Raw genomic sequence first — 18,354 nt, 5'->3', positions numbered from 1 at the left:
AATGATGTTTACATCGCTGCGTTGTAATCAGGTTTTGATATTCATACTGCTCTTTTAGATTTGGTTACCGCTTAAATTTCATAGCGTTCACAATACCGGCAAAGATTGTGTAAGTGTTACCACCAATATAACATCGCCACGCTTTCTCTTGCTGTTGTCTAAATAACGCAGCAATACTCGACATTTGATTTTAAATGTTAAAATACAAGGAACGAACTAATTGTTAACGCAACATTTTCAAAACCAATTTCTATCTTCCTGTAAAATTCAACAAATATTTTCATATCACTGTAACCGATATGATAAAAAACAGTGATTCACAATAGAACAAAACGTTTGATAAAACGTCCTTACACAAAAAAATGAATCTTTCTTTAGTTATTTCTTCTACTCATCTATATACAATTATAAATGTACTTTTCAAAACATTAATATCAATATCTTAAAGAAAGAGTCAAAACATTCAATCGGAAATAAACTAACTATTTTATCACTTTCAAAATGAAACAGATTACTCAGAAAAATGGACTTAGGTATCTTCATGAGTTGTTGTTTGAAAAGCACTTCAAAATGCCATTTAGAACATAAATTCAACGGCATCAAGGTTAAAAGCTGTAATGATCCTCAATATAATATTCTTAATGATTTCATGTGATATATGGCTCTCTCGCATTCTTCTATGATCATGTATATATTTGCTCGTTGCAAATGTTTAATAATGCCTTGCGTCTTACCTACAATGTTTTGAACAAGTGTTCCGTTATAAGCAGACACCATCAGGAACGTAATTGCGAATGAAAACTTACTTGGTTCGTAGTATTCATACACTTTGCATGGGGCCTCCTTCACTGAGGCCACCATGGCGTCTCGGAACATGCTAATGTCCACACAAACCTTAGCTTGGGTAATCTATAGTATTGATATAACAAACAAAATACGAAATTAAGGAGTTTTGTGTACAAGTACATATAAATGATATAATAAAAACTACTAGGACGAGCCTATAAATAATAAACAACCTTTTCTGATGCAACTGCCCAAACCATAAACGCTCGCTAACGAATAAACACCACATGCTCAAATACATTCAGAACAATCACATGATTCAAAATAGTTCACTGGTACACGAGTCAACTGGGAACTTTGACAAGATAGTATAACACAACTATAAAACATTCTAAAATGATACGAAAACAATGAATGAAATGCTGAAGACAAAATGGTTGAATAATATTCAAACAGTTACAGACTCATGCAGTATATAATATATTTTACCTCATCAAAATACAAAACAACTTTTTTCTCTTCAATTTCTGATCGCATAAGCAGCTCATGTCCAGCTATTCCGTATCTGTATGCTTTAAATCCTTAATGAATTCCTATCTCAGCAACGACCATGCAGCTAATGTCGTCTTCCAACCAACTGCAAAGTGTAATCAAAATATTGTTTGTCTTACATGTACCAACTTTAATCGGAACGCTAGTGACAAAAATCAATCAATAAGCGGGTTAAATATATTTGGCATGTCAAAAATCACAGATTATTCAAAAGTATTGTACGTATTGACTAGTTAGCTTATATACATGCTTAGAATTTTCATCGCCTGTTCAACAAAAAGAACGTTTAACTTGCGTCATCAGCCTAAATGTATATCCTCTTTTAGTGGGAACGTTTATTTGGGCCAAACGAGTTTTATTCTAGACTAATGAATAGAAAGATCGGTGTTAAACTTAATTAAATCTAAAACCCTAGTGCTAGATTTCAGTGTTGTTTAAAAAGCTTAGGAATTTTGCAAAATACCCATAGCTTCACAGCAACAACTGCGATATATTGGGAGAATGTTTGAAAAGCTAGGCCTTTTTACAATATTTGTACTTTTTGTGCTTTTCAGACTAATACCGCTTTGCTTTAAGTTATGTCTTCAAATGTAATTTGAGATCGTTGTTTGCTTAGCTTAAGCGAAGCTTTTTGCAGGGCTTGTTTTAGGATATATTGGGGCATTGATTGGATTTCTAAAGGCATTGGTCTTATGTAAAGTGCAAAGTTAGTGGAAATAACCATCGTATGTACTGATATATGTTCATACTTGTTTTCATTAGATAAATACATACATACCTAAAATAAAATAAAAAATCTACAAAAATGGTTTGTTTTCGGAATGTACTACAATGACTTAAGCGATTCCTAACACTATCGTCGATATTGCTTTAGTTGGATTCCATACTGAATACCCTCGTATGGAGTATCGGAAGTGATACAGAAAACAATTAGACCTAAACCCTGAACATTTTCTTTTTATGTAGTTTAATATTCTATTTAGCTTACCTTATACAAGAACGAACCGTAAAACCGTTTGCCGACTCCTTTACAACATCAATCTCCAGACGAAAATCTTGATCTTCAAGGTCCATGCATATATTGAAGAACAGCGATACCTATAAGCCATGAACATGCATTACTTGCGTAATAATTTCGAGACCAAAATAATCATATACGAGAATTTAGATTTGTAAATGAGATTTGAATTCCACGTTAAATTCCTTCTTTGCATTATTTCAGGTTTCGTTTAATCATTCTCCCGAAAAACGAAATTGATAGAGATATAATGGATTCAACTTGTGCGTACTCCCCAAATCTGTTGGGGACCATTTAGAAGGAATGGCAGTAGACAGACCGACCGACCGACGGACACGTGCATCCGATCGAGAGGATAGTCAGTCAGACAGATATTCAGATATAATTATATATGGAGTAAGTAATGTATACTGATTCATATGATTTTCTATATCTATGATACATATTATCTCACATAGAAACACAGGCATGTTGACATTGCATTGGTTAAGCATTTGAACAAGTTCAATTGCTTATTTACATCGGGTTTTAAGAACGTTTGGGTTTGGATAAAACCTTATTTTTTGGTGCCAAACATTATCTAGTCATTCGAGCAGCTGTGTTCACAGTATTCTTCCAATATGGCTCTTTGTTTGTTCTAATACTATTATGTACATAGACATATTCTTCAAAACCTCTGCTCGGATCTGGGAAAACCTGGAATGACTTTCATCAAACGTGTGGGTTTTTACTGTTGGAAGTATTCGATTGGAAATTTTAAGGTCATGGCAGTTTAACCATATACGTTTTGACCATATTTTACATAAAGATCCTTGCACGCAGCATGTCTGAGATGAGTTGCTTGATCTAGATGAAACCATCTGTCAATGCATGTCGTTGACAGGGTTCATGGACTTTTTATAAAAGTGTGATAGCCCTTTGTGGTTTAAAACTGAACTATATCGATATTATTAACAGCGTTTTATCTAATCATTCCCTGGCATTTTCCGGATTAAACATTAGTAGTGGCAGGGATTTATATCGAACCCAGTAGTGCATTCTTTCACTAGTATTATGACGGAGTATTTTCAAAGAAAGGTGACCCTTTGTTCAGTCCGATCAAATATTTGTTACCTCGTGTCAAGGCGGCGTGTAGGGAGGTGTGTTGTCACATAGTAATGTGACAGCTCTAGTTTAAACGCTTCTGGCGTAAGTCGGGGCCGGGGGACAAGCTAGTACATGCTGTACACATGATAAACAGAGATGCCTACCGTTATTATGGCTTTCGAATGCCCAATTGCTTGCACCATGAGTTCGCTGGTATCTGCCGAAAGCTGAAAAGCGGTTTCATTTCAAAACACAAATGTGAATTAAGTCTGATTTCATAATGCAGTTAATGCTATGAAGACAAGTTTAATATTCCTTAATTTAGACAAACACATTGTTTATCGGCATTTAAGTGCGATGTTTTAATAAAATGACATGGCTGTCTTAAATTTTAGCGAATTGACACTGTTGACACTGTTGAGACTCCGCAAGCACAACTAGGGAAATAAACCTGTAGGTCTACACAACATTAATCATTGTTCTTAACAATTGTATAAACAACAATTTATTCCATTTTTAATTACATCCTTTATCAGTTATTTTATCACTTTTTGTAATTTAAATCCAATATCATCATCTATTCATATTATATTTTTGGCCGGTACGGACATTGCTTCTAAGAAAGGCGAGACAAAATCGTTAGTAAAAGTTATTGAAACACACCAAAGCGCTTTAAAAATAGTGAATGGTAGTATTAAGTGTTCGTTATAATATTCGAATTTTAACACAACACTTTGGTTCATGTGGCATTAACTGGACCGGCCAGTCAGCCCCCAAAATTTGAATAATCGAAACACTTCGCTCTATATACACCCCTTGGGGGGGTGCTAAACGGCCGGTCATTATAAGGTCATATGACCCAAAGTGGTGTGTGATATTTCTTAAATTTAATAGCCACACAGTTAATTACAATGATTACCTATTATACTTTAATTCAGCAGTTAGAGAACACATCTTTATGTCAGAACATTCAACTTACCCCAAACATCACGCGGGGTGATTTATTAACAATATCCAATGGACATAAACAATTTGAAGACTAAACACCAAGGCAACTCGTAATAATAGGATGCGAAAATGAGACGCTTACGTCGGACAATGTTATTCCTATGTTGATGAAATTTTCTAATAAAAAGCAACTATAACAGTAAAGCATTCTCACAGCAGCTGTTTGCAGCACCATTCCATTTTCCGGCGTTATTCGGAATTTTAGTTTATTTTTACGCTCGGCCTTCGATACCCAGATAGTCATGTCAGCAGGCGGTGACTTCATCAGCGCCCCAAATGCAGCGAGGGCCTCAAGTCCAATCACTGTGTCCTTTGTGTAAACAAAACACGGATTCTACGTTTGAATCATTGTCGAAATAACTCTGTTAACATTGTAAAATTAGTGTTGTATATGCGCACCATAGGTATGTAGCGGACTGTCGCTTTTAATTGAGCATTCGCATAAAAATATATGATGCAATGTTTATAGCCATTCGAGGCTTCTCGGCCATTTTTATTGAAAACAACCTCGGATGTATATTGACGGTTTACAATGTGAGAAATCGCATAACTACGCTGCAAGTAGATCGCGTAGTAATTTCAATTAAGCAGTAAAATTTAATGACCTATCAATTGCAAATATTAAATATATTTTCAATAATTTATTTCACTAGCAATCAATTTAAAAATATATCTAAAATTACAAGCTGAATCACTACATTTAATTAAGAATTGTTTTTACGAACTAATTATACTGATATACCGGCATACATTTGAGATTGTTTTCAACTAAAATAGCAGAGGAGATCCGAATGGCATATAGCAAGGCCCAAAAGTGGCAAAGTTTAATAACAATAACATTTTAATCAAGTTTCATTTGAACCTGGGAAGAAATTAATCCACCGTAAGGACTACGTTGGCCAATAAGTCATTTGTTGACACGTGCTCCGTCCACTTTGTCACCGGCCTTTGAAAGTGCGAGAAGAGCGTACGCTGTCATTTCAATTGACACTGCCGTTGTAGAAGGCCCAACGTGGTATTTTGATGGGACAGGCGCCGTCCCCCCCCAGTAGAGCATATCGTCTGATTTGCATATAATATTGTTTACGTTAAATAAATCAAATGATTGGTTTATTCATTGAAGCTCGGAAAATGTATTGGACTAACATGAGGAAAACATATAAAGGAGAAATTACAGGGCAAATTAATGGTTGTGTTCTGCATCATGTTTATCTTGAATATTGATTTATACTAGGGATGCCAACGGATAACTGAATATTTGATCAAACGTTTGGTATTCGAATGTAAATAATCGGTATTTGAAAAATCAATGTTATTTTATTGAATAAATAAATAAACCTGTGGTGTGTATAAAATGAGTTTGTCTTGTTTTACAACAATTGGCCCCTATTTCAAGGGGCGTGAATTTGATTACACTACACTATATACGCGTCATATGTCAATAAGGGCATATTGTCGGGTACTTTAAACATTCCATAGTAATTTTAAATTAACTAACTATAAGACAAGTAACATCAAACAAATTACAAATATTTTCAGTGAATTAAATAAGCTGGCCAATTAAAGACATAGGGAATTGGCCTTCACACCAAATTGTTGATTTCGCTTCCAATTAAACTGTGCAGCATATTTCAAATCGCCGTGACGTATATATGCGATGTGCTACTTACATGTTCGTGCCACAAACATTTTTCCGTGTTTCAATATATCGTCAATGCTTTGAATTGTACCTGTATGGTATAGCATTTTAGGATATTTTCATTCTATCATTTAACTAGTTCCTTAGCTTGTTTAGTTTTTCCATAGTTATATTTAGGTCGATCTCAGAACGAGGCTGCTCGTCCTACAGAAAAACCCTCCACTATCTAATATCGTCACACTGAGAATGAATGTTCTCGCCGGTTTGATTTCGCATTGTTTACAAATATGAATGCAGTGACATTTAATTTACTCGAATTTGTGTTTTGTTGATTTAAAATGTATTGACGAATCTCAGGGCCTAAATAAGGGAAGAATCAGGATCCGTCGCGTACACCGGCTACGACAAAGAGGGGGTTTAAGGCCCCGGCTGTTACTTTAGCAAATAATAATTGTATACACCAACTTCTAAAAGATTCATTTTGGTAATCGGATATTCGTTTATTCGATCGAAATAATTACCGAATATTAGAATATCAATTTTGTCATTCGTTTGCATCCCTACTTTATACTGAAACGAGATTTTAACAGTTTTAAACGAAAAAAGTACTACCGCCCGAGGACTTTGCTCTGCTCTTCAACATCTGTGAAGCAACGGAGGCTTTTCCAGATTTTCCAAATCGAAGTGCATATGTGGTAATGGCGAACGTGAAGTCGGATTTTATTGTTCCTAGTTTTCCTTCAAGATACCTGAGTCCATTTGCTATTCCTGTTACTAGTTTCCTTTTCTGATCTGTATCAAACTGTAAACATAAATTTTAAAAGATTGTTAACAGTGTGTAATAATACCTGAACTGAACAAATGTATACTTTGAAAGTCTTTGTGTAATGCATCGAAGTGTTTTGACCCGGAAAAAACGGATTATATCATCAGGTTATACATGGACATCGCTTGGCATTTCACCAAGTAATACATATCTCTCTGTTGTTCATTATATGAATCAGTGTGAAATGTGAAATAAAAGCCTCCGTGGTGGGTACCTGGATTGTGTCTTCTTCGGCGCGTATATAGTGTAGTGTAATCAAATTCACGCCTCTTGAAATTGGGGCCAATTGTTGTAAAACAAGACAAACTCATTTTATACACAGCACAGGTGTATTTATTTATTCAATAAAAAAAAAATGATTTTTTAAATACCAATTATTTACATTCGAATACCAAACGTTTGATCAAATATTCAGTTATCCGTTGGCATCCCTAGTATAAATCAATATTCAAGATAAACATGATGTAGAACACAACCATTAATTTGCCCTGTAATTTCTCCTTCATATTTTTTCCTCATGTTAGTCCAATACATTTTCCGTGCTTCAATGAATAAACCAATCATTTCATTTATTTAACGTAAACTATACTATATGCAAATCAGACGATATGCTCTACTGGGAGGAGACGGCGCCTGTCCCCTCAAAATACCACTTTGGGCCTTCTACAACGGCAGTGTCAATTGAAATGACAGCGTACGCTCTTCTCGCACTTTCAAAGGCCGATGACAAAGTGGACGGAGCACGTGTCAACAAATGGCTTATTGGCCAACGTATTTCTTACGGTGGATTCATTTCTTCCCAGGTTCAAATAAAACATGATTAAAATGTTATTGTTATTAAACATCGCCACTTTTGGGCCTTGCTATATACCATTCGGAGCTCCTCTGCTATTTTAGTTGAAAACAATCTCAAATGTATGCCGGTATATCAGTATAATTAGTTCGTAAAAACAATTCTTAATTAAATGTAGTGATTCAGCTTGTATGTCTAGATATATTTTTGATTGATTGATAGTGAAATATATTATTGAAAATATATTTAATATTTGCAATTGATAGGTCATTAACATTACTGCTTAACTGAAATTACTACGCGATCTACTTGCAGCGTAGTTATGCGATTTCTCACATTGTAAACCGTCAATATACATCCGAGGTTGTTTTCAATAAGAATGGCCGAGAAGCCTCGAATGGCTATTAACAGTGCATCATTTATTTTTATGCGAATGCTCAATAAAAAGCGACAGTCCGAAACATACCTATGGTGCGCATATACAACACTAATTTTACAATGTTAACAGAGTTATTTCGACAATGATTCAAACGTAGAATCCGTGTTTTGTTTACACAAAGGACACAGTGATTGGACTTGAGGCCCTCGCTGCATTTGGGGCGCTGATGAAGTCACCGCCTGCTGACATGACTATCTGGGTATCGAAGGCCGAGCGTAAAAATAAACTAAAATTCCGAATAACGCCGGAAAATGAAATGGTGCTGCAGACAGCTGCTGTGAGAATGCTTTACTGTTATAGTTGCTTTTTATTAGAAAATTTCATCAACATAGGAATAACATTGTCCGACGTAAGCGTCTCATTTTCGCATCCTATTATTACGAGTTGCCTTGGTGTTTAGTCTTCAAATTGTTTATGTCCATTGGATATTGTTAATAAATCACCCCTCGTGATGTTTGGGGTAAGTTGAATGTTCTGACATAAAGATGTGTTCTCTAACTGCTGAATTAAAGTATAATAGGTAATCATTGTAATTAACTGTGTGGCTATTAAATTTAAGAAATATCACACACCACTTTGGGTCATATGACCTTATAATGACAGGCCGTTAAGCCCCCCCCCCCCAAGGGGTGTATATAGAGCGAGGTGGTTCGATTATTCAAATTTCGGGGGCTGACTGGCCGGTCCAGTTAATGCCACATGAACCGAAGTCTTGTGTTAAAATTCGTATATTATAACGAACACTTTTTACTACCATTCACTATTTTTAAAGCGATGTGTTTCAATAACTTTTACTAACGATTTTGTCTCGCCTTTCTTAGAAGCAATGTCCGGACCGGCCAAAAATATAACATGAATCGATAATGATATTGGATTTACATTACAAAAAGTGATAAAAAAACTGATAAAGGATGTAATTTAAAATGGAATAAATTGTTGTTTATACAATTGTTAAGAAAAATTATTTATGATGTGTAGACCTACAGGTTTATTTCCCTAGTTGTGCTTGCGGAGTCTCAACAGTGTCAATTCGCTAAAATTTAAGACAGTCATTTTATTTAAACATCACACTAAAATGCCGATAAACAATGCCTTTGTCTAAATTAAGGAATATCAAACTTGTCTTCATAGCATTAACTGCATTATGAAATCAGACATTTGGGTTTTGAAATGAAATCGCTTTTCAGCTTCCGGCAGATACCAGCGAACTCAAGGTGCAAGCAATTGGGCATTCGAAAGCCATAATAACGGTAGGCATCTCTGTTTATCATGTGTACAGCATGTACTAGCTTGTCCCCCGACCCCAATTTACGCCAGAAGCGTTTAAACTAGAGCTGTCACATGTACTATGTGACAACAAACCTCCCTACACGCCGCCTTGACACGATGTAAAAACATATTTGATCGGACTGAACAAAGGGTCACCTTTCTTACTAATACTCCGTCATAATACTAGTGAAAGAATGCATTACTGGGTTCGATATAAATACCTGCCACTTCTAAAGTTTAATCCGGAAAATGCCAGGGAATGATTAGATAAAACGCTGGAATTATATCGATAAAGTTCAGTTTTAAACCACAAAGGGCTATCACACTTTAATAAAATGTCCATGAACCCTGTCAACGACATGCATTTACAGATGGTTTCATCAAGATCAAGCAACTCATCTTAGACCTTCTGCGTACAAGGATCTTTATGTAAAATATGGTCAAAACGTATATGGTTAAATTGCCATGACCTTAAAATTTCCAATCGAATACTTCCAACATTACAACCAACACGTTTGATGAAAGTCATTCCAGTTTTTCCAAGATCCGAGCAGAGGTTTTGAAGAATATGTCTATGTACATAATAGTAGAACATGTCTATGTACATAATAGTATTAGAACAAACAAAGAGCCATATTTGAAGAAAACACAGCTGTTCGAATGACTAAATAATGTTTGTCACCAAAAAATAAGGTTTTATCCAAATGTTCTTAAAACCCGATGTAAATAAGCAATTGAACTTGTTCAAATGCTTAACCAATGCAATGTCAACATACCTGTGTTTCTATGTGAGATAAAGTGTATCATAAATAAAGAAAATTCATATGAATCATTGTAGCACACCGGATTGGCATTTCCGGTGATTTCAGCCGTGCTGGAAAACTCCATCTGGCATCCCCCCATGCCAGATGAGTCACGCGCTGTGACGTAATACTTTCAATTTCTTTTATTAAACACTTAATGTAACCATAGTAATGAGATTTCAATAGATGAGTTCCATTAACATTAACTTACACAAAATATTCCTTAAAAACAAAACAAAATAATCCTTAAAAGACGTGATAGCGAAGGAACTTATTGACGTATGCAGTGAATACAAATTACTGCACGTCATGACGTCAGTAAACATCATCGCACGCGCTTTATGGTGAAATGTACAAAAAAGCGCTTTCTTATGTATTTTCTTCATAAAAATATGTAATTTAAGGTATGCTAGAAAAAATATCTATCATGTGTGTCCGTTCCGGATAGAAAAATCCGACCCTCGGGTACGCTGCGTAGCCGGTAACACGCACGCCTCGTTACCTGGAAACGCAGGTGCCCTCGGGTCGGATTTTTCGATCCGGAACGAGAACACATGACAGATATTATCAGTATAACTTGCTTACTCCATATATTATATCTGTCTGACTGACTATCCTTCTGATCGGATGCACGTGTCCGTCGGTCGGTCGGTCGGTCTGTCTACTGCCATTCCTTCTAAATGGTCCGCAACAGATTTGGGGAGTACGCACATGTTGAATCCATTATATCCCTATCAATTTCGTTTTTCGGGAGAATGATTAAACCTGAAATTATACAAAGAAGGAATTTGACGTGGAATTCAAATCTCATATGCAATATTTATGCGAAAAGCAACAGAAACAAGCTCAGATGCAGAAAGTTTAAACATAAACCCGGTTTAATGGCACTGGGTAAACGCCAAAGACATATACCATGAAGTCTAAATTCTCATTTATAATTATTTCGGCCTCGAAATTATTACGCAAGTACTGTATGTTTATGGCTTATAAGTATCGTTGTTCTACAATATATTCATGGACCTTGAAGACCAAGATTTTCGTCTGGAGGTTGATGTTGTGAAAGAGTCGAAAAACGGTTTTACGGTTCGTTCTTGTATAAGGTAAGCTAAATATTAAACTATATAGAAAGAATATGTTCATAATGTAGGTCTAATTGTTTGCTGTTTCGCTTCCGATGCTTCATACGAGGGTAATCAGTATGAAATCTAACTAAAGCCATACAGACGGTATTGTAAGAGATCGCTTAAGTCATTGTAGTACATTCCGAAAACAAACCATTTTTGTAGACCTTTTTATTAAGGTATGTATATATTTATCTAATGAAACAAATATTGGCATATATCAGTACATACAATGGGTATTTCCACTAACTTTGCACTTTACATGAGACCAATGCCTTTAGAAATTCCAATCAATGCAATATATCATAAAACAAGCCGTGCAAAAAAGCTTTGCTTAAGCTAAGCAAAAAACTAACTCAAATTACAGTTGAAGACATAGTTTAAACCAAAGCGGTATTAGCCTGAAAAGAATATGTAAAAATTGTGAAAAGGCCGAGCTTTTCAGACACTCTCCCCAAGTATCGCAGTTGTTGTTCTAAAGCTAGGGTATTTTGCAAATTTCCTAAGCTTTTTAACAAGACTGAAATCCTTGGGTATTAGATTTAATTAAGTTTAACACAGCTCTTTCTTTTCATAAGTCTAGAAACACGTTTGGCCTAAAGAAACTTTCCCGCTAAAGGGATATACATTTCGGCTGAAAACGCAAGTTAAACGTTCATTTTGTTGAACAGGCGATGCAAGGTCTAAGCATGTTAATACGCTAGACCTTTATGGATTTGAACTCATGTAATTTGAATAACTAGTAAATACGTACAATAATGTTGAATAAACTGTGATTTTTGACATGCCAAATATATTTAACCCGCTTATTGATTACCGTTCCGATTTAAGTTGGTACATGTAAGACAAACAATATTTTGATTACACTTTACAGTTGGTTGGAAGACGACATTAGCTGCATGGTCGTTGCTGAGATAGGAATTCCTTCAGGATTTAAAGCATACAGATACGGAATAGCTGGACATGATCTGCTTATGCGATCAGAAATTGAAGAGAAAAAAGTTGTTTTGTATTTTGATGAGGTAAAATATATCATATACTGCACGAGTCAACCATTTTGTCTTCAGCATTTCATTCATTGTTTTCGTATCATTTAAGTATGTTTTATAGTTGTGTTATACTATCTTGTCAAAGTTCCCATTTGATTCGTGTACTCGTGAACTATTTTGAATAAAGTGATTGTTCTGACTGTATTTGAGCATGTGGTGCTTATTCGTTAGCTAGTGTTTATGGTTGGGGCAGTTGCATCAGAAAAGGTTGTTTATCATTTATAGGCTTGTCCTAGTAGTCTTTTTTTATATCATTTATATGTACTTGTACACAAAACTCCTTAATTTCATTTTTTGTTTGTTATTTCAATACTATAGATTACCCAAGCGAAGGTTTGTGTGGACATTAGCATGGTCCGAGACACCATGGTGGCCTCAGTGAAGAAGGTCCCATGCAAAGTGTATGAATTCTACGAACCAAGTAAGTTTTCATTCGCAATTACGTTCCTGATAGTGTCTGCTTATTACGGAACAATTGTTCAAAACAGTGTAGGTAAGACGCAAGGCATTATTAAACATTCGCAACGAGCAAATATATACATGATCTTCGAAGAATGCGAGAGAGCCATATATCACATGAAATCATTTAGAATATTATATTGAGGATCATTATAGCATTTAACCTTGATGCCGTTAAATTTATGTTCTAAATGGCATTTTTAAGTGCTTATCAAACAACAACTAATGAAGATACCTAAGTTCATTTTTCTGTATAATCTATTTCATTTTGAAAGTGATAAAAAAGTTTTACAGGAAGATAGAAATTGGTTTTGAAAATGTTGCGTTAATAATTATTTCGTTCCTGATATTTTAACATTTAAAATCATATGTCGAGTATTGCTGCGTTATTTAGACAACAGTATGAGAAAGCGTCGTGATTTAATATTGGTGGTAACACTTACAAAATCTTTTTATTGTGAACGCTATGAAATTTACGCGGTAACTAAATCTAAAAGAGCAGTACGAACATCAAAACCTGATTTCAAAGCAGCGATGTAAACATCATTGAAATAACATTACATTTCATCAAATAAATGGTTTATAAGAATGGAATCAGAAAAATATGTATTTTGTATCTTTGGTACCACATAGTCACATAAATATAATCTGTTTCAGTTAACGAGATGACAGTGTTTTATGCTCCTCTGTAAGCAAAGAACTCAAATATCTGTGCCTTGTGCGGGATACAATGTGGTTGCGTGGGAGGAAATGACAACACAATAATGCCTATTGTGAGTTTATCACACCCTTTTAAGGGTTTAATGGTATTACTTGTTATTTAAAATACTCTTCTCTTTAAAATATTAGATAAGTTAAGACGTGTTACTGGATGTTGTCACCTATTTTCCTTTAATGTCCTTGTTAATTAAAAATGCAAATTTCATTAATATATATTATTCTTATTGGCAAATAACGGAAATCCTGTTAAAAAAATACAAATGCCAATCCAAAACATGAAATTTCTCACACTCAAATGGATGTCCAAATGTTAAAACAAGTTACTTGCGCCATGGACATTGATGAGTGTACCATGTCTAAGTATTGACAATAGTGGCAGACTTCGAGCGGAAGTAAAAAATAAAGGTGTCTTTTCAGAAATGGTGTAAGACTAGAATTGGAAAATAAAATGTAAGTAGATGATACTCTTTCATCTTGAAGACACAAGATCATAATTATATTTAAAATTACAATGTTTCAAAACTTCAACTCCTGTGTATGTAATTTTCCTCGATCTACTTAAATATTTTAAATATCCTTATCTGTAAATAAATCTCTTCTATCAAGAAATTCATTAGTGTTTATTTTATCTATCATATTTACGTGCACATAAACAACAGTGTAGTTTTTGATTTCAGGTTCAAGATATACAACCTGGATGTAACTTTGGAAGATTCCTTTTCAAAGATTCATCTCCAATGAAGAACCAAACTGTTTTAATTAATGTTATGATACTTTCAATTAATAAAACTCATACGGAAGTAACCATCAATGCAAAGAAAAACACATAAAAAATGATGTCTTGTTTGATGTGGATTCATTGTAATATTATCAATAAATATCCAAAGATAATCGTCGTTGTTTATGTTTGTCTTTATGCCGACAGTCCCCTGTTGCCTATGTATATTCTCACCCATTTTTAAAACTAAAATTAACCTATTGCTATATTTACGGAGATATTTAGATAAATAAATATCCAAATGAAAAGCATTAGTGAGTTTTAGGGTGGTAGTCAATCTTTGATGATAAACAAAAGTGCTGTAAGCAACTTAAACAGGCTTGTTAAATATAAATAGTTTTTGATCGTCACCATTTTATATTTTAACCTCAATAAAATTGATATTGAAACCATTTATAACAAAAGTTTTTCAAAGAGAGCACTTCATATAAGCTTACTAACGGCCAAACGTGATTATTATACCCGATTCCTAGGTAATACGGCAAAATCTAACTAATGACGCCAAAACGCCCGTCCTGCCACCCACCCATCGAAGAAACAGCGTTTCCATTTGGAAAACATAGTTATTAACCGCAAATTATAGCAAACAAACCCTGATACGTGTTAATATACTAGTACAAATTCATTCCTGCAAACGTCTGAATCAGTGACTTCATGACGTTTCCATGTCACTGGATAGCTAGCAAAACACCTACGGATTTAAGGCCCTATGCAAATCTTAGAACATAATGATCAGAAAATATAATGTGCACGATATCGCTTATTCATTTAAAGTGCCTCTGCTTTGTACATATGCGGTTTCAACCACTTTAGCCAGACACCAAGGTACAAATAAAAAATAAGATAACATGTATTAACCTAATCATTTGTCACACTATACTGTGTTTCAAAAGCACACGACACTATGCATTCTCAACTTCTGCTTCGTCTATATTTGTGTCCCCTTTTTCGTTTTCATTTGACACTCAGTTTTGCGCTTATACCCTTACATTGACCTAATATTGAACTATCCTAACTGAACATATGCAGGCTTAATGTTAGCAACAACCTGGTATTGGCATAATGCCTTCACCAGCTCGTATTTTCTGTCTGGATTTCCAACTATCGAGACATTCCCGGAATCACGGAGGCACTCCTGTTGTTCGATGGTAGCTAGGCAATCGGAGTCGTTTGTTGACACAGCAATCTGGAATGTTCAAGAGAAAAATGAAATACATATCATTACACAAACGACCAGCTTGAAGTATTTTGTAGCGATAAAGGTAATAATATCAAATGAGCATTTTTACAAAGGAGATGGCAACAAAATAGCTCATAAATAAAACTGTATGGATACAACATTTTCGCTATCTTTTACAAAACAACCTGTTTGAAATAGGATGTGGATGCACGCTCACAAATCCGGCAGGTCTGAACAGACTTACGTATACAACATAAAACGTGTATATATTCAGCCATTTTTCAAGGCGTAATTGCATTCATTTGGATGTTGTGTACTAAACTCTGAAATTTATTTAATCTGATTTGTTACTGACCATCACAATGTTACAAAGGCAAATAATTACAAAATTTGTATTTTTGATTTATTTAGGTATTACATATATGAGCAGCCTACGACAGTGTTTTATTCTGATCATTTTGTATCTGTCTCTTGTTGGATGCAAGGAATTACCTGCTGCTGGCCCGTCAGATAAACATAGACTTGAATGTATTATGAAGATCCCAACAGCTGCCCCTGCCTTACTTTAAATAGTTGCCTGCGGCCTGAGATAGGTAAAATCAGTCTTGAACCTGAAAAAATATAATATTGTATGGGCTGCTTAACATATGGAACACAATTCAACTATTGAACATGTTTTGTCGACGATATTTTAACTTTATATAAAATCACAAAATACAATAGGGTTATATAATTGACAAGAGAAAAAACTCTTCAAAGCACAATTGGTCATGAAAACGGTACACGTCCAGTTCAGACATGCATTTTATCGCTAATATACCACTCCGAAGCATATCACTGCGTTTTGTGCGAAGATTAGTCATTTTATATCGAAATGACACAACAATCTTACCGGTTATTCCAAATTATAGCAGGAATCAGATAAAAAATATACATACTATCGCCAAAATTAGCCATACACAGGTCTTTTCGACTAATTATACTGCAGTTTTGAGCCCCTGAAATGATCCCGATGACACCCGGACGAAACGGTCTCAAAGAATACGGGTTTTTTTTGTTTTGGCGCAATATTTGAACGCCCAATGTGAGTTTACATCCGAAATAAGTGTTTCAACTGCTCAGTTTTTTTAAACCAAATTCTTCGTTGACAATGTGGAACGCAATATACTGTGTGCAATGGTAAGAAATGTTTTTTTTTATTATTTCGTCATATTTGATGTCTATTTTATTACAAAATTCATTGTATGGTATCGAACGCATCTGTTTTGGCAAGATTGACTTACCTAGTTTTTTACATAGTGTGTACGCACTGTGCTTCTTGTTGAGTTTTGTGCTGTTCAAAAGTAACAAATAACAAAACAGCATGTTTTCTTATATAAAAATTATGGTTCCACATCCTTTCTTTATTTGCAAAGACTTAGATGATGAGAAAGGATTTGCTATATTTTCCGATTCGGTAAATGGATATTAAATTGTAAAGAGAATGAATTTCAATTCCAATGGCACATGAATTTTATTTGTCGGTAATTAACAAGTTTAATTGGAACGATATCAAACGAATTTAATTTAACAAAACCTCTATCCAAGATGTATGTTCCATCGTTTCTTAACTGAATTATGTAGTGGTAAGCATTCACAAAATGGTCTTCTTCCAAATGAACGTGTGAACGTTCATCGAGTATCATTACAATGAAAAAAATATTAAGATCAAAAACTTGCAAGAGAATTACACCACCAACAAATATTTCTAAGACATGTAGAAATTGCAAAACATAATATGATTTTCAAACGATTACACAATTCCCGCAAAAATAGCTAAAACGAGTATTAATGAAACAGAAAATTTACAAACACAATTAAAGAACACAAAAGGTCACTTTAACATAACAAACACTACTTTTGATGAAAATGAAATCACTAAGATGCTAACACTATCACATTAGTACAACAACAGCACGAAAACATGGTCAATGTACTAAAACAAATAATACCCAACAAATCAGGTATACAATTAGAATTTTTTTAGAACAAGACCAACACATGGCAATGGATCCCAATGGACGGCGATGGAACAAAGGTACCTTAAGTATAATGCTTTCCTTATGGTGCAAATGGCACAAAGCGTACGATGAATTGCGTTAGCAAAACGCATTTCTGTTGCCATAGGTCGGACGTTACAATTATATAAAAACAATATTTTGCAAACGTCTGGTTTTAACATTAAAATATTTGAATGGATGAAGGAAGAAGCCAGTAAAGTTAAGTCATTCGACAAATCTTTTTTTGGATTTTAATTATTGACGAGATGTCTTTTCAGGAAGAATTTTGCATGTCAAGAGAAAATGGCGGATATCGTTTAATAGGATTTATAGATAATGATAAAGTGAACAAAGACATGACTGGTCTATCTTGTGGCAAAAAAGAACAGAATTTAGCAACACATGCATGTATTTCAATTTTTGTTCCTTGGATTAAATGGTTTTCACTTTCCAGTTTTTCCCGTATCACAAAACAAACCAAGTGATCTTCATTTTGTTTGTTTGGAAAGCTGTGCAATATCTTTATGTATATGGATTTACAGTAACTTTTATTTCTATGGACGGGGCACAAACAAACCAAGATTTCTTAAAAATGTTCTGTGAAAATACAAGTCCTTTAGATAAGAAGTTCTCTACCATTAACATTTTGTCACCCTCAGATCCAAAAATAACATTTATAATGGACTATTCCCATGTTATAAAACGATTGAGAAACAATTAACTTAAAGGTGGTGATAGGAAAATATGCGTCCGTAACTTACGATATCAATATTGCATTTATGGGGAACA

The 18,354-nt window shown here is 34.6% G+C and overlaps 1 protein-coding gene across 1 annotated transcript in view; it reads left to right on the top strand.

The window, feature by feature from the left end:
• The window catches only part of LOC128215384 (CD109 antigen-like), a 52,010-nt gene extending 38,470 nt beyond the window's left edge, over positions 1 to 13,540 (top strand). The window contains exons 34-37 of the mRNA XM_052922070.1: positions 7,519 to 7,718; positions 8,269 to 8,424; positions 12,708 to 12,810; positions 13,506 to 13,540. Of these exons, the coding sequence (XP_052778030.1) occupies positions 7,519 to 7,718; positions 8,269 to 8,424; positions 12,708 to 12,810; positions 13,506 to 13,540 (494 nt within the window). The remainder of the gene's footprint in view (positions 1 to 7,518; positions 7,719 to 8,268; positions 8,425 to 12,707; positions 12,811 to 13,505) is intronic.
• The last annotated feature ends 4,814 nt before the right edge of the window (positions 13,541 to 18,354 follow it).

This window comes from Mya arenaria, chromosome 13 (genome assembly GCF_026914265.1).
Source record: "Mya arenaria isolate MELC-2E11 chromosome 13, ASM2691426v1".
In the NCBI taxonomy this organism is placed as follows: domain Eukaryota; kingdom Metazoa; phylum Mollusca; class Bivalvia; order Myida; family Myidae; genus Mya; species Mya arenaria.
The sequence above is the reverse complement of the archived record's forward strand: the minus strand, read 5'-3'. Positions and strand labels throughout refer to the sequence as shown.